Source organism: Anarhichas minor, unplaced genomic scaffold (genome assembly GCF_050575085.1).
Source record: "Anarhichas minor isolate MPS153535 unplaced genomic scaffold, ASM5057508v1 ptg000011l, whole genome shotgun sequence".
Lineage (NCBI taxonomy): Eukaryota > Metazoa > Chordata > Actinopteri > Perciformes > Anarhichadidae > Anarhichas > Anarhichas minor.
In genome coordinates, this window is record NW_027466457.1 from 9,065,889 (window position 1) to 9,083,303 (window position 17,415).

The 17,415-nt window shown below is 40.2% G+C and overlaps 3 protein-coding genes and 1 long non-coding RNA gene across 4 annotated transcripts; 2 read left to right on the forward strand and 2 right to left on the reverse strand.

Annotated features, from left to right (window-relative positions):
* Nucleotides 1-1,604: 1,604 nt before the first annotated feature.
* On the reverse strand, nucleotides 1,605-3,223 carry LOC142947599 (uncharacterized). The gene is made up of 3 exons (XR_012953382.1): nucleotides 2,936-3,223; nucleotides 2,613-2,696; nucleotides 1,605-2,483 (listed from the first exon to the last, which is right to left on the reverse strand). It is a non-coding gene; the product is annotated as an uncharacterized LOC142947599 (long non-coding RNA).
* On the forward strand, nucleotides 2,822-4,823 carry LOC142947598 (uncharacterized). The gene is made up of 4 exons (XM_076089276.1): nucleotides 2,822-3,293; nucleotides 4,116-4,203; nucleotides 4,296-4,491; nucleotides 4,614-4,823. The coding sequence occupies exons 1-4, from the start codon at nucleotides 2,960-2,962 to the stop codon at nucleotides 4,671-4,673; spliced, it is 678 nt and encodes a 225-aa protein (XP_075945391.1). The 5' UTR covers nucleotides 2,822-2,959; the 3' UTR covers nucleotides 4,674-4,823.
* Nucleotides 4,824-6,597: 1,774 nt separating this feature from the next.
* Nucleotides 6,598-10,899, reverse strand: parp16 (poly (ADP-ribose) polymerase family, member 16). Its single transcript, XM_076089275.1, has 7 exons — nucleotides 10,785-10,899; nucleotides 9,665-9,861; nucleotides 9,112-9,249; nucleotides 8,825-9,031; nucleotides 8,571-8,742; nucleotides 8,316-8,460; nucleotides 6,598-7,902 (listed from the first exon to the last, which is right to left on the reverse strand). Exons 2-7 carry the CDS (start codon nucleotides 9,851-9,853, stop codon nucleotides 7,767-7,769), a joined length of 987 nt encoding a protein of 328 aa, XP_075945390.1. The 5' UTR covers nucleotides 9,854-9,861; nucleotides 10,785-10,899; the 3' UTR covers nucleotides 6,598-7,766.
* Nucleotides 10,900-13,217: 2,318 nt separating this feature from the next.
* scamp5a (secretory carrier membrane protein 5a) lies at nucleotides 13,218-16,468 on the forward strand. Its single transcript, XM_076089775.1, has 7 exons — nucleotides 13,218-13,288; nucleotides 13,747-13,819; nucleotides 13,928-14,087; nucleotides 15,069-15,225; nucleotides 15,320-15,421; nucleotides 15,912-16,029; nucleotides 16,271-16,468. The coding sequence occupies exons 1-7, from the start codon at nucleotides 13,218-13,220 to the stop codon at nucleotides 16,457-16,459; spliced, it is 870 nt and encodes a 289-aa protein (XP_075945890.1). The 3' UTR covers nucleotides 16,460-16,468.
* Nucleotides 16,469-17,415: the final 947 nt, after the last annotated feature.

The following is a 17,415-nucleotide window of genomic DNA, read 5'->3' on the forward strand; positions in this document are numbered from 1 at the left end:
ACCCTTAGCAGCAACAACTGCAATCAAGCGTTTGCGATAACTGGCAATGAGTCTTTTACAGCGCTGTAGAGGAATTTTGGCCCACTCATCTTTGCAGAATTGTTGTAATTCAGCCACATTGGAGGGTTTTCGAGCATGAACCGCCTTTTTAAGGTCATGCCACAGCATCTCAATCGGATTCAGGTCGGGACTTTGACTAGGCCACTCCAAAGTCTTCATTTTGTTTTTCTTAAGCCATTCAGAGGTGGACTTGCTGGTGTGTTTTGGATCATTGTCCTGCTGCAGAACCCAAGTGCGCTTCAGCTTGAGGTCACGAACAGATGGCCGGACATTCTCCTTCAGGATTTTTTGGTAGACAGCAGAATTCATGGTTCCATTTACCACAGCAAGTCTTCCAGGTCCTGAAGCAGCAAAACAGCCCCAGACCATCACACTACCACCACCATATTTTACTGTTGGTATGATGTTCCTTTTCTGAAATGCCGTGTTACTTTTACGCCAGATGTAATGGGACATACACCTTCCAAAAAGTTCAACTTTTGTCTCGTCAGTCCACAGAGTATTTTCCCAAAAGTCTTGGGGATCATCAAGATGTTTTCTGGCAAAACTGAGACGAGCCTTTTTGTTATTTTTGCTCAGCAGTGGTTTTCGTCTTGGAACTCTGCCATGCAGGCCATTTTTGCCCAGTCTCTTTCTTATGGTGGCGTCATGAACACTGACCTTAATTGAGGCAAGTGAGGCCTGCAGTTCTTTGGATGTTGTTCTGGGGTCTTTTGTGACCTCTTGGATGAGTCGTCGCTGCGCTCTTGGGGTAATTTTGGTCAGCCGGCCACTCCTGGGAAGGTTCACCACTGTTCCATGTTTTCGCCATTTGTGGATAATGGCTCTCACTGTGGTTCACTGGAGTCCCAAAGCTTTAGAAATGGCTTTGTAACCTTTTCCAGACTGATAGATCTCAATTACTTTGTTTCTCATTTGTTCCTGAATTTCTTTGGATCGCAGCATGATGTCTAGCTTTTGAGGATCTTTTGGTCTACCTCACTTTGTCAGGCAGGTCCTATTTAAGTGATTTCTTGATTGAGAACAGGTGTGGCAGTAATCAGGCCTGGGTGTGGCTAGAGAAATTGAACTCAGCTTTCCAAAGATGTGATAAACCACAGTTAATTTATGTTTTAACAGGGGGGGGGGGGGGGGCAATCACTTTTTCACACAGGACCATGTAGGTTTGGATTTTTTTCCCCCCTTAATAATAAAAACCTTCATTTAAAAACTGCATTTTGTGTTTACTTGTGTTATCTTTGTCTAATATTTAAATTTGTTTGATGATCTGAAACATTTAAGTGTGACAAACATGCAAAAAAATAAGAAATCAGGAAGGGGGCAAACACTTTTTCACACAACTGTAAGTGGATCTTTGAGTTGACATACTCAGTAACTATAATGAGAAAATGTATGTAATTGTATGCAGTGTAATAAGTGATTTAATGGAATTATATGTGTATGTGTTTTGTCTTATTAGAAGAAGCTTAAACTTTAAAGTGAACACTATCCACGGCTGTTCCTGTGAGTCTTCTGGGAACTGCACCAAAAGAAACCTTAAAGAAGTAAACTGAGAAAATGTTGAAGATACAAAAATTTTGTATTCTCACTTGTGAGTTCCAAGTACGAAGAACTCAAGATCTGAAAGCGTCCTTTGTTCATATTATTTACACCTGTGCTTTTCCTGCTGTGACGAGTCAAAATGTCTGCAGTGAAAAGGTGTCTGTTGGGACAAACGACCGAACCCTAAAGGGGCTCTTTTTGCACATGTATAAAGAGTTCCGTCAAACTGAACACGTTTGAGCCACTCAACTCATTAAAATGTGTTTTTTATTTTAATTTTAAAACACCTGTGGTGTTTATGGTAAACACACGGCCATCTCATTTTGAAAGCCAATGAAGTTTTAAGCCCTGCGATGATTATTATTCCTTCAAACTACTTATTTAAAGATCAAATCCATTAAACGCTTTCAGAGTTATTACTTTTTTCAATATTTTTCTGGAACATTCTTAACTCATGTGACCTTCAAAAACAGGCGCATATTTTGCAAACATTAATAAACATTTTAAGTAGGATAGAAAAAAGTATTGTATAGTCACAGTGTGAACAAAGGCAGGTGCTCGCCCGCCTGTTTCTAGTGCATCATCGAATATATAATCTCAAAATCTACAACACACAATCATTGACTTTAATAAACCAGATACATTTCTATTTATCTAATAGTGTAACGTTGCCAAATATGTGGTTACTTTGTGATATTATGGCTTTAATTTAGCTACATAATACTTTGCTTTATTCTTTAAGTGTAAAGCATTTTCTCTAGTTACTGTAGAAATAAAAACATATTTAATGTACATTTTTTAAATTGAATAAGAGGGTAATTATTTGATCACATAATCCCCTCATGCCTGAAATACACTCTTTAGCTGCTCGTTGTGCTGCCCTGTAAGAAAGAAGCCAGATAAAAAGCAGAATGTTAAAACCTCCAGTGTAACTTAATAGTGACAGTAGTCATCTTTTACTGTTGTGTACACAATTGATCCTTTTGTTCTTTCAAGAAATAGGTCATTACCTGATTGTAGGTGTGCACTGAATTGCCCCTTCCAGAGGTCATGTGACTCCAAATACAAAGGGGGCCAGTCTTCATCAGACTTATCTAACAAATGTTCAAAAGGAAGAATTATGTCAAAACAAAATCCCACTGTTGACAGTGTGAAGATAAGACTTGGGGATAGTTAGTTAACTGTGTATTTAGAGGGAGCAAACCCCTCTGGCCTCATCTATTGGCTGCTGGTGGGGGGTGGAGGTTGTGGCTCATAAACTATGAAGCCTTGCTGCTGCGTTATCCCAGGGGCAGACAACTAAATATAAAAAGCTGCTGTCGAGTGTTCTCACCTCAGGATAACAGGTTGATAGAGGATGTGGATGCTCTTCTTTCTCAGTGCCTTGTTGGGGGCGTTCAGTTCACAGGAACAGGAAACTTCCTCTGGAGCAGCTCAGCAGCTTCAGGCTCTCCACTGCCCGCCCTGCGAGCGGATACACTGCTCCTCCCGACGGGCGCTGAAGCTCCAGTGTAAAGGGGGTGTCACGACGGGTGTGTGCGGCTGCTGCCCCGTCTGTGCCAGAGCAGAGGGGGAGACCTGTGGAGGAACGTGGGACTATCTGGGCAAGTGTGACGAGGGTCTGGTGTGTGTTTACCAGGACGCAACAGCTGACAAACCAGACGCAGAGCGCAAAGGCATCTGCAGAGCAGGTGAGATTATGGTTTATAAACTCAGCAGGACCGAGCAGGTGATGTGATGACTTTCTAATCATTGATCCATATATTATGCCACAGTGAGCCACATTTATTGTTAAATTAATTAACCAGATTAATTGAATGTATTTTAAAAAAGATGCAGCAATCTTAACAAGTCAATATAAACTCAAAAACACATGTTTTTAACAGCAATATCACAATGTATAAATACTCCCTTACAAGTAAAAGTCCTGTAGTCAATATGTCAAAGCACTGTCGGAGAAATGTACTTAAAAGTATCAAAACTAAAAGTACCCATCATGCAGTAGGATTGCTGCTGTTAGTGTTACATTTATTATATCATCGTACTAATATTACAGATTCATTTAAATGTTGCAGCTGACTATTTTATATACTGTTGGAAAATGTAATCTTTAGCAATGCATTGTATTTCTGGTTTTGTGAATAACTATAGCTGTGAAATAAATGCAAGTAAGTTAAAAGTACAAGATTTTCCTCTGAAAAGCTGAATTATTTAGTATCATCGTAGAGGGAACGCTGCCAATGTGGTACATCTTGTTTATGAGCAGTGAAGACTGATAGTGTGGTCAAGGCTTCCTTTGATTCAGAGGTTTGTGCTGAAAGCTAAGCCGTAATTACACCTCTTATCTCCTCATGGGGAACAGAGTGGTCACTGTTATAGATACGGTATCAGACGTAGTACGAGATTATAGAGATGTTCGTGATGTGTTGCTGCTCGGGAAAAGATGCAAATATTAAATTTCAAACATCTAATATGCCTTGTGCCCGTGTCTTTGAAACTGTTGTTTTGTGCAGTGATTGAATCGCTGGATCCAGAGAGCTGTCACCCAGAGTGCACCAGGGAATACTGTCAGGCCAACACCTCTGAAGTCTGCTCTGCCAGGTGACTTAAAAATAAGAAAGAAAGGCGTTTTACACTTAGTATCTTCTCCTGCTGCATTTTTTTAACAGAAATCTAAATCTCCTGCTCTTTAGGTCTGTGTCTCTGGAAAAGACAGCATGCCAGGGCTCCTGCCAACACACCTCCTGTTCAAGCTGTCTGCTGCTGAAACCCCCATCATGCCCTCAGACCTGCACCCCCTCCGATTCCCCCTGCCTGCAACGCTTTGGAAAGTGTGTGCACAATCACCTGAGAGCCACTCGTAATCCCGTATGCCACAACAACCTGCAGGTATTTTGGGAGGAAAAGCACCAGCTACATCAATAAACTGTGTTTCTTCATTACGCTTGTACTGCCTCGAAGCACTTCCCCCATTAATCCAACACTTTGTCTTTCTGTTTTTCCTTCCGTAGAGTCATCCTGAGGGGCATTTTCTGTGTTTGGTGCCAGCCTGTCCAAACACAGCCAAGTAGTTCTCTATGTAGAGAGAGAGGACATCTTCACTAGTTCATGTAGCAAAACAGAAAAGGGCAGCTATACACTTCTTTATTCAACATGTTGTATACAATGTAAACCTGAATAAAAACCTATGAAATGTAATGTATTATTAAATCATGAGAAATAAAAACGATATGTCGTACTGTACTTTGATTTTATTAATCAAGAGGGAACAATGGCGATGTTTTTGATTGGGTTGAGAGTTTTAGCAATACTTTTTACATAGTTGATTGTATCTTTTGTGTGTATATGTGTGTGTCTTCCTGCAAGACATATTTCCTTTTGTCCATTTGGACCCAAATACCTCAACAACTTAGATGGATCGCCATGAAGCTCAGTTCAGACATTCATGTCCCATTCAGGATTAATCATCTTACTTTTCATGTAGAACCATCATGAGGACACAATATTAATGTGTCCAATACTTTTATGACCAAACACCTGCACAACTAACGGTATTCCCATCAGCCTCAGCTGTTCTGTATGTTTAGTGTTATTTAGCAAATGCTAGCATGCTAACATGCAAAACTGAGATGGTAAATAAGATAAACCTTATACCTGCTTAACATCAGGCACATTGCCATTGCAGCATGTTAGCATGGTTGTATTAGCATTTTAAGCAGAGCATCCTCTTCTCAAGGTCAGTCTTCTACAAAGAACTCCCTTTATAGTGAATGTTAAACCATCAATGATTGAACCAATTTGAACTCCTGCATTGGAACAAGTAAAAAAAAGAACTCCTGAGGCTGAGAAATGAAGTGGGATAATTTGGGTACAACAATGTAGTAAATTAAACCATCATATCAGTCTAGAGCTTCCTCTCTTCTGTTTGAATTGTTCCTATTTCGGGAGTTTTTCTGGTTCACAGAAGAAGGGAAGCGTCTGGAGTCCCCTCTGCCATCGCTGCCCCCCTGACAGTTGATGGTTATTGAATAACAGACGGTTTATGAGGCAGCAATAATGAAGCTCGTACAGAAAGGGAATAAAGTGTGGACCAACAATGGACAGTTTGTTCTGTGTCCTTCCAATGTGAGCCACTTCTAAAGAGGAGAAGCAGTTTATCTGAAGGGTTTCGCAAGAAGGAACCGTTTTTTTTATACCAAAACAAAGGCTTGCGTTTTCTTTCATCTTCATTCAACTTGTTAGTCATCTGCATCACTAAATTACGGTGACATCTTAATACTGTCTGGTGTTTAATGGGACAGAAGAGAGGAAAGTGCAGCTCCTTGTCCTGTGTCTGTTCTCTGTGTTACACAAGCTTTATGGCTAGATTAATGAAATCATTGTTAAATACAAGGCACTCTAATTGTTTACAAATCTGGATACTATCGCCTACCAGAATATATATAAAATATTCAATACTAAAATTTCACAAACTTTCCTGCTTGTAAAATGTGTAAATATAATACTAATTTCATCATTTCAGTTAATTAGTTGTTATAGTCGTTATTAGGTTTTATGGCAGACTACAAAAAACAATTGAAATTCTTCTTCTTTTGGTACATTTATTGTTCTAACTGTGGAAACCAATCCGCATATCAGGTGTCGATTAAAAGGACAGGATCTGTCACCAAAGCAGGCCGCCTCTGTTATCAATCCCATATCGCCGTCTCACTTTCTTTTAACTGATAAAAACAACGCATAACAAAGGACTGTCTGCGTGCCAGCGGTAATAAATGTGCCCCCGTCAGAAGAATGTTAAAGTTTGAATACAACGCAAAACAATAGAAAAGTACATGAGATGATTATGAAAGAGTGACCTTCAAGTAGAATTTGGATGTACGGGATGCAGCTGCAGAGATTTCTCTCAGCCTGAATATTGTGTGATAAATCTTTAGAGTCAACCACAGTAAGATCTTTAAGTCAACTTTCAAACAAACTAACCTCATTGAAAATAAATGAAATCAAGTATTGCTTTATTAGTGTAACAAATGTTCAGAAGCTCATGCCTTTGAGCGGACGTACAGTTTATTTCATGTACCAATATAAGGATATAAAAGCATATCCTAAATCATTATCAGTGAGGTTATCCGTGGCCTTTCGATGATCCATTATTATTATACAGTATGTCAGCACAAACAAAATGGCCACAGTATATATATTTTCTTTATTAATAGTGGTTATATTCAATACCTCAAAATTACACGAAAATCATGAGTTATAAAAAAAAAAAAAATGTCCCGACCCATAACTGAGTGATGCATAATCATATCATTAAAAAGTAAGAATTTAAATTGGGACATTGTCATTAGTGCTGGACCAACTGACTGCACCACCGACACTAATGAGTCAATGTGATCAGTTAATGTGCTAAAAGTTCTCAGTACATAAAAGGAACAGTGTGCAGCATTTAGGTGGGATCTATTGGCAGAAATGGAATATAATATTATTAAGTATAAATAACAATAGTTTCATGTTTTTGTTACCTTAGAATTAGCCGTTTATATCTACCTACAGAGTCGGCCCTCTTCATGGAGCCGTCCGCCATGTTTCTACAGTAGCCCATAAAGGACAAACTAAACATTGGATAGAGCCATTTGTGTTTTGGCGTCGGCCACCGAAGTTACCCGTCACACCGCCGGGAGAAGTTGCGGTTGCTTGCAATATGCAACCTAAACACTAGATGACGCCAAATCCTACACACTGCACCTTTAATACATGATAAACCAAAAAGAGATCTTATCACTCGACTCTTTTGTTATTGAAACAAATTGCTGTTTTTGTTCTTTGAACACTTTGTTTAGAAAGACCACACAGCAACAGATCTTATCTAAAACACAGGATGTTTACTAAAACAAACTAATTACAGGTGAAACATTGCATAACATTTTCATAATGCAGAATGGTCTAATTATCCATTTAAAAAAAAATGTATCCCAATATTTGCTATTTGAAAACATAGGTTATAACTGCATATAACAGAATAATAGCAATTATGGTTATTTGTAGACGTAAGAATGATTGTAGAGAGAAGTCAGTATAAAAGGTGCATAAAACTGTATCTTTGCTCCGGCCTCTCGTCAGTCTCCGATCACGAAGGCACTGCGGATAATAAACATTTTTTCTTGTCACCTAAACAGTCTGTTCCAAAAGGATACGAAGGTGGTGGAGTTAAAGGCACCGATGAAGATGAGCAGCAGGAAGTAGAGACTCATCATGATGGCAAAATGGTGGCTGAGGAGCCAGGAGGTGCTGCGGGAACGTCTGAAGAAGAAAAACACAAAGATAACCTTTTGTTTACCAGCACCAACCAAAAGCCTCTCGTCTGTCACAAGCCTGACGATCACGAGTGTGTTTGCATTAAGTACATAATTATATATTATCGTCACCGCTGACCACAGTGAGAAGCTTTCCTTCATCTTGTTCGAGTTACTTTTACGTCGTTGAGTAGAAAACAACATTGTGCTTTTGTTGAACTTAAAAAATTTAGCTTTCCCACATCGCCTTTTAAGTATTCGAGTCCTGCTGGGCAGCACAAGCATGTTTTTCAATTTATAATGAATAACATCATGACACATCTCCTTGGTTTAGGTTTACATGTATGAAAAAGTGTCGTAGACGTTTGCACAGCCCTCAAAAAAAATGTTTTTATGTGTAATTTGTCAAGTAATTCTTACCTGGACAGGTGCTTCCTCTGAGAGTACACGAGCAGGTATTTGACTCGCAAAAGCTGATTGTTGGTGACTACAAAGTAGTTCTGCGGTACGTCGCCTCCTTCGCTGTTCTTTGCTCTTGAGCGCTGACGGTCAATGATCTCAGAATCTGAATTAGGAAATGAGTGGCTCATTTTGACATGAAGCGATTCAAAAAAAAAATCAGTGTTGCAGGATTTACAATTTTTTGTTATTCTGCGAGTCACAGAGTTCACGCACCTTTCTTCTTCACCTGGCACTTAACATGCGGGTGATCAATGACTTCACACATGGCAACACAGCTGAGCAGAGGGCCCAGAAGACTTTCTCTCCAGCCGCTGCTGTGTGGACTGTAGAGGACAGCCATGCTGAGGTCACTGGTGAGGTAGGTCCCCTCTCCAAACACCGAGTTCTGCACACGATATGAAGACAATAAACCAGAGTGTCGGGCAGAAACAACAGAACATCTCAACAGCAGTGATGACTGCACCAACCTTGTTGAGGTGGCAGTGCAGCCCATTGTGAATGATGGAGTGAAAGTTTTCCAGACGGCTCCCGTGGAATGCATAGAAGACGTCTCTGCCTTCCCTCGTCTTCTCAAACCTGGCGTTCATCTGATCACAGTACTCCAACTCAAACAGGAAGTCAGGCACAGGCGCAGAAAGCCCATCGTTTTCCGTCAGGTTACAAAGTTTGGCATACTGGTAAGAGTTTAAATACACACTGTAAACAAAGAAAGCGGGAAGTAGACATATCTGTGTTTATACTTGTAGTGGTGTACCTCATCTTTCTGTAGTGTCTTTACAGCAAAGCTCTTTGAAGAGAGAATCCAGTGTGTGAGAGCCAGATGATGAGCTCCGTCTCTGGGTCGTAGTCTCACCAACTCTCTCACACCAGGCAAAGAGTGCACATCTGCCAACTAGAGAAGAAAATTCACTTTTTTTTTTTTTGATCTCATTGCCACAAGAGTAGTCACACTTGTCCATAGAAGGTCTTGTCTTCCCATTCACTGCATGTGAAGCTGTGTTTTCTTTGGACCATGTATCTCTCTGAAACAGAGCGGTCATCTCTGTGTTAATGTCAATGTGGGCATCGTCATTCTATATCATGACAATGCCCACAGAAACTAAGACACAAATCTGTAATACACAGTATACATGTATACTGCAAAGCAAAATGGTCTCAACACCTTTTGATCAAATGTTGGAGACATGGTCATTGCGAATACCCCTAAAAATACATGTAATACAAGCTTACATTTAAGCATAAATGCTACAATAGAGAGTGTTAAAAACTTGTGGCTGTCGGTATATATATATATATATATATCTCACCAGCTCCTCAAAGTTCTTATTGTCACCACTTATGTATCGAGGGGGGAAGGGTCTGAGCAAAGAGTCCCTCTTGTAGGTCTGTGCAGCAGCAACAAACAGGCTGCAGCGGAGGTCTGCTGCTACTGGGTCTCTGTGCAGACAGGAGCACACCAGCTCTCTGACTGCCTCAGGTGGGACCGGCGGCTGCATTCCCAGCACTGAAGACACGAGGTGATAAGATAACACAGCCAAAGAATAAACCGCACAGCAAACACCTCACGACAACGTGTGTGAGGGCGAAGAGAAATTAGTTAAACACTGGTGTGTTGTGCCAAACTGGGCACTCTCATTAAAATCTGTTATTTTTATTATCAGTTAATCTGGTGATTGTTTTCCTCATGAATTGATCAATTGCATGATCTGTGAGAAATGCAAATCACAATTTCGAAACGACGAAATACTTTTTTCAAACCAACAGTCCAGATGCCCCAAATAGTCTATTTACTATTTACTATACAACAAATCATCCCATTTAAGAAGCTGGAACCACAGAAAGAAATTACATTTTTTTTCATTAAAAAAAAAAGGCTTAACGTGATGAATTAATATCAAAATGACAACAGATTCATTTCTGTTGATCATCTTCTTTTACTTTGAAGGGAAGACATTTTCTGACAGAGAAACTAAATTTGTCATTACACCTAGATATGCTCGAGCCAAGTTGAGCTCTGTTACTTGTATCAATAGTCTGCTGTCCCTTTAACTTTTTAGGTCAACATCAAAACAAAAACTGACACGAACACAAAAAGTCCAGCAAAGGCTACAGTTATTTTTCCTGAGCTGTAACGTTAAATAACGGAAGTTCCTGGATGAGTCCTGCGTCAGGTTATTTAGTAACGTTAAAGTTAACTCTTGATTAGTGTAGCAGGGTGTGATGAAGCTATGCTAGCTAACATTAGCTAAGCTAACGCTACAACAAGTGAAGGTCTGCTAACATATATGTCACTGGATAACGTTACTGATGACATATACAGCATTACCGGAATGCTGTGGGAGCCTGAACATATTAAGAATACATCCAGGTGGCACACATACCTATTTCACAGTAAAAACACTAGTTTTATATAAGTGTTTCCCTTACCTTCAGTCTTGCTCAACTCATAGCAGGAAGCGCTAACGTTAGCTTAACGAACTGCTGCGTTCATGACCCGTAGAAATATAGGAATTATGACATTTCCGTGCATAGGTGAGAAGAGTAAGCACAAACGTGGCAGTTTAAGCGAGTGGAAAGGCGTAAGGGGTGTGTCAGTAAAGACAGAGGACGAGCACACAACTAACTTTGGTAAAAATGCCAATACATGTTTGGTGTGACTTGTTCATCTTCGTTCTATTTAATAACAATAATGTCAGGAAGTAAAGTGACATTTTTTTATCAACCTGACAAAATTACGTTCTTGTGGAAAGAAAACAAAAGGCAACACTGTAACCTCTTTACATTCTATTAGAATGTAACTTATTTACATTCTATTAGAATGTAAAGAAGTTACATTGTATTAGAATGTAACTTCTTTACATTCTAATAGAATGTAAAGAAGCTACAGTGTATCTATTATGTTCCGGAAGCCTATAGCTAGAAATGTACGAGGAAAGGTGAAAGCAGCATTCAACATATGTCCAGAGAGCCTTTTAAATTTCACTGCTGAAACAAAATCACTCTTCCTCCTGCAAAAACAGCTGCTCAGAGCCGTGCTTTGTCAGGTGCAGGGGCGTCAAACAAAACTGATCAACCAAAAGTGCACGGTACATTTTGTGAAAGAAGGCACACACTTTCAGGCAAACTTTGTATAATTGCATCACACTTTTTGTAGCCATGATGTAGATACACGCAGTGTGTGTGTGTGTGTGTGTGTGTGTGTGTTTTAATTTTCACCTTAAAAATACAATTTTTGGCACCCAAGATGTCAATCTGCTTGCTCAACTAGTGACAAAACAGGGCATGCTATACATCCCCTTACTGGGTCCAGAGCTGACACATCACCTGAAGACTATTTTAATGCTGACATCAGATCTGATTTAAAACTCTTTTTGTGTGTGTCTTGAGCAGCAACATCTGATCGTTTACAGTCTATACCTAAAGCTTACCATGACACTGACTGCTAAAGGCTTTTGTTAGGAAAAGGCCGAGATAAACCAAACCTATGTCACAAACCTGCACAGACAAACCAAACAAAGCCTTCCAGCATGACATACAAAATATGCTTTCAGACAGGGGGGAGGACCGTATGTGTTAATATTTAATAATTTACATAGTTTATTGAGAATTTGCTGATATGTTATTATTATTGGTTATTCTTATTTAGTTTTCTAATTATTTTGTACACGTCAAAATAAATCGACCTACTGCAAACATTTGTGTTTTACCACCGCCTTTCACTGTACCCTGAGCACTTTTTTTTCACCTTGCACGGACATCTTTATGCATTTTGTATTTATTTAGTTATTTTTACCTATTTGATTCAAAATGTTTGCTTTACTTTCAATTTGTGTTTCAATGTTTTACGCATCACGGAAAGTTTTTTGAATTGCCTTTGTTTTTAAAATGTGCAACAAAAATACACTTGCCTTAAATTTCTTACTTGGGTACAAAAAATGTCTAAAAAAGTAGTAAATGTATACTCTGCTATCTTAGGGTATGCATCCTGTTCATTAAGTTTTATTATTTTCCCTCAGAGTAGCCTAATACTGAGATAGGCTACATCTTTTTACTTGTATCTGTGACATTAGTATGCTTCGTATATTTGATAATGTGATAACAGGCGGCCAATCACATCAGATTGTGTGATGCCCTCTTTGATTTTCAGCACTGTGGACAGCATCAGGGGGCGGGACTTATTGAAATATTCCTGCTTTCTGATTGGTCGGATCAGGCCAGCAACACAACCCCTTGTTTTCTTGGCCCTGGTCCTGCCCGGGCGGGTAAAACCAGCGGATGGGGAGGAGGGGAGATATGCGCGTAAAGAAAAGACCGTACGTCACGTGACCGCCCCTTACTCCCAAACCCGTCATTTGAGGAATAACGTAAGATATTTCTGTCTAAGCAGCTGCAGATCTGGCCGTTTCCTCCATTGTGTTTTAATGCAGATTAATCCATATAATGCTATTTAAACGAACGGAGGGATTCTAAACTGACTAAACTGGAGGTAAGGCTTTAATCACGGCATTTTCATTTATTACAGATCACAGGATGGGGGGGGGGGGGGTTAGGCTATTCAAATAACAGGATTCTAGCTTCAGAAAAACCTAGAAATCTGTATCCTGTGTGGTTTATTGTGGGGAGTTTGGGCTTGACCTGCTCGGCGTCGGGATGAAGAGGAAGCACCAAATGCACCGTGTCGCACAGGCTGAAGGACGCTCCTCCGCCTGTGATCACGATGCTCTGTGCCCTGCTGCAGCATCACTGCCATCCGCGGAAACAAATGCACATAGCGGACAGTTTAAAGATCTAAAAGCATTTAAAGCAACCGGGATCAGTCTGTTTTTCTTGGCAGAGATTGCTTTATTCTGTGGTCGAAAGATGCCCTTCAGAGCTATATGCTCCCCATCCACCATCATATGCATTGAAATGTGGATTACAGACCCACTCAAGTGACGTTTAGGGTGATTCATTATAGCGTGTTTGCAGGTTAAAGAGCTAGACAAACATCTCTGTCATAGATAGTCCAATCTGTAAACTCTGTAGGCCTGTAACGCCTATTTTGCGTTCATATATTCAGGTTATGAATAGCCTTCATTTTAGGAATCGCGACAAGGCCACACTGTCCCCCCACCACCCCCACCCGCGCGGATTACACAGCTGTAAATGCTACCATTAAAACGTGTTTGTCTGTCGAGTTAATGAATGATGCTTCAATAGGGGTGGATACAGCAAAAGGGCTGGGCACCACCTCTAATATAACCATGCAGGGATATAAACTCTTTTATTGCAGTGAAGTGAATGCATCCACAGGAAGGCCTGTGGAGGATTGTGGCCCGTTGCCCACAAGGAGAGCAGTGTGAGTGAGTGATGCTGCACTTAATAAACCAGCTCTGTTATTTCTCTGCAGTCTGGTTTTCAAGGCAGCTGAGATCAAAGTCTGTGTGATTGTGGAGGAAAATACTGAACAGTCATCATGGCAGGTAAGCTTTTCCCTTCTGTTCAACTAGATAGTGAGTCTCTGCACAAAAACAACCCATTTATAAATTGTAATCCTTCATGCAGCTGTCTTGATTTCTTTATGAATTTAGTGTGTGGGACGCTGGGTTGAACTGTGTCTTTGTGTCCTAGAAAACAACTTCCCTCCCCTGCCTCGATTCATCCCCCTCAGGCCATGTTTTTATCAAGACTTCAATGAGATCCCAGACCAGCATCGCACCATGTGCAAAAGGCTCTACTACCTATGGATCTGTGAGTGCCCCTGCAGTGAAAGTTTGTGTTGACTGTTAAGTTGCAGTACAGTATTGCATGTACAACATCTTTTACCACAACTCAAGTTTCATGTGTGTTGCTGGCGTCGTGGTATAAACTGTTAACCTGTCTACGGATTCTATGTTTCTTATGCCGTGTCACTTTGTTTTACCCAAAACATCGTGAGAGCCAAACATCATAGACACTCCAGTATAGCTGTGAGACCAGATTAACCAGTCTCACTGTCACAGAGAATATATTTTACGTTATCTTTTGCATTTGTATGCATGGATTGAAATATTGTGTCTAAGTTAGTTTTACACATTTGCGTTTTGCTCTTTCTTTTGACTAACAAAATCTTTACAAATCTAAAACGGGAGCGCAGGTGGATTTTGATCAAGTTGATCTCCAAAAAATTACTAGTTTGAGGTATTTTTCAAGCAAAAATAGCATATTTCTTAATTGTGAGAATTTGCTGCTTTTCTTTGTTGAAAGTCACTGAAGATTTAATATCTTTAAGGTTTGGTTGAAAGAAAAACAAGATATTTGAAGACATCTCAATCATTACATAGACTAAACGACTTATCTATTAATATAAAAAATAATTGGCAGATCAAGATTAAGATGAAGAAAACAAACAATAGTTACAGCTCTTAGTGGTAACAGTAAAGTAATGTGTCAAAATGTATTCATGTGAGCATCATGGTGTCTTTTTCATCACCACATAGGTTCTGCCAATTGAAAACAGGAATGTAAGTCTGATGAAAAAGGAGATTAGTCTCAACAAACTGTTTGGTACTTGTACAGTAGAAACGGTGTGCTGTGTGTGCTTCATAGCTTTAGTATAGAACTGGACTTCTGGTGTTGAGTATTAGCTGAGATTCATAGTGAGTCAGTCCTGCTGAATTATGACTAATGCAGCCTGTGGGATCTTCACTCTGTCTTGTTTTGATCCTCGCTCCTTCTCTCTGATGTTGACAGTGAATAGCGCCACACTGGCTTTTAATCTGATTGGCTGTCTGGCGTGGATGTGTGGAGGAGGTGGAGCGACCAACTTCGGCATGGCCATCCTGTGGCTCCTCCTCTTCACCCCCTGCTCCTACGTGTGCTGGTTCAGGCCCATCTACAAGGCATTCAAGTGAGCTGGTTCCACGTTGAGCTTACTCAACATCTTTTACCTGCTGTCCTGCTGGATCACATCAGTCTTGATGTTTATTATTCTCTCCATGCAGGACCGACAGCTCTTTCAACTTCATGGCTTTCTTCTTCGTCTTCATGGCGCAGGTGGTGATCAGTATTATCCAGACTGTTGGCATTCCAGGCTGGGGAGTGTGGTAAGAGCTTTGACAAACACAGATATGTTTGATATGAAGCGTAAATACAGATGGGTGACAAATAAAAGATATTTAAAAAAAACACCATTCTTCTAAAATATATTTGGATTTTTGATTATTTTTTTGATGGAGAGATAATGCTATCCTGGGGAAGCGTAAGTCACACTGAATCCAAAAACACTTCTATCATATCTGAGTGTTCAGATTTGACTTAGTTATGACTCAGATGAGTGTGAGGAGTGTGAGTTTTGGCGCTACGGGTTTTAAAGTACCTTAACTGCACCAGCATGCACCTGTCTCTTTCACATCATGCAATGTCTTTGCCTGAAGTGTCTCCCTCTGTACCCCTCTTGAACTCTCCCAAACTCCCGCCGCACAGTTAGAAAACCTCTGCCGTAAACCAATGATCACACATATTTTCGAACAATTTTGCATTGTCATAGGTCATGAGGTCATGAGTATTTACTAACTCTCTTGTTGTTCCCATCAGTGGCTGGCTGGCTACCATTACCTTCTTCAACACCAACATTGGGTCAGCTGTGGTGATGCTGATTCCCACCATCATGTTTACTGCGGTGGCTGTACTCTCCTTCATCGCCCTGACAAAGGTGACTTATACATTTCTACTTCTTTAAGCTAAAATTAGTGATGTTACAAAGCCATTATCTGCTATGAACGTTGTTGTTAAAATCTCACATACTGTTTCAGCGTACTAAATAGCATGTTAGTATGGAATTTCAGACGCAACCTGTGTCGTAGACTTGTAGCCTACATGCCCCGATACAAAACATTTTCCACTCGTTTTCCAGGCCACATGCCGTTGGTTTTGAATAACAACTTCTTTTGCAGGTTCACAACTTCTACCGTGGCACTGGTGGCAGCATGGGTAAGGCCCAGGAGGAGTGGGCCAGCGGGGCTTGGAAGAACCCCCACGTCCAGCAGGCGGCTCAGCAGGCGGCCATGGGAGCCGCGCAGGGAGCCGTGCAGCAGAACCAATACTCAGCAGCTCCCACCTACAACTACGACGAACCGATGTAGGGCAGAGGAGGGGGCCGGGCTGCCGAGTGGGAGAGATAAAAAGGGATCAATTAAGAACACAATTCAGAATTAGTTGCCCTTCATTATAACACTGCACACGCTGAATTCAACCAGAAGTGTACTCTTATTGAATTCTGACATACATGGAGGTAATATTTAAGTCACTTCACATTTAAATCAACAGCCAGCTATTAAGCTGGCTCTTTTTATTTTATCTCTTATGCTGCTCAATTTTAGCGGGTCAGTGTGTGTGTTGCTTTCCAACGGAGACACATAATATAGCTAAAAACAATCCCCTGAGCTTCATCAGTTTATTCAGGTAGGTTCACCTGTGGTCATCAGAGGGACCTCTCTGCCTCTGCCTGAGTCACACTTTTAAAACTTCTTTTGATTACATTTAATGTGTTTTTTCATGTACTGTAGTAGCGATATTGTCAACAGTGATTACTTTCATTAGCCTTGAAGGTCACCAAATGCTAAAAATATTTGCCACCCTTAGTTGATGCAGCTGCTTAATATTCAGCTGACGTGTGTTGTCAAAGGGATGGGTCAACAAAATACACTTCTTTGCTTTCTATGTCAAACGAGTCCATTAAGTTTAGGGTACAGTTAAACTTTAAGTTAATTATTTAGGAGCATATCTTTTTTTGATACCGGCCAATCATTGTCTTACTTTGTATGTAAACTTTGTTACTTTTTTGTTGAAAAAGAAAAAGTTGAACGAGGCCGAAATCTTGACAACAGAAGTAGCATTTCAAAATATAAAAATAATCAGATTTAACAGGAAGAAAACTTGTCTCAAACATAATTTAAATCAGAAGACATTTGCTGGAAGCGATATCTAGCACATGTATCGAGCAGGTATTTCCACAACTCTTAATCTTAATCTTTGAAAGAATCTTGGAAAGTTCATGCTTTGGTGACCTGGTTGTTGTTTTATTCACTGATGAGAAGTT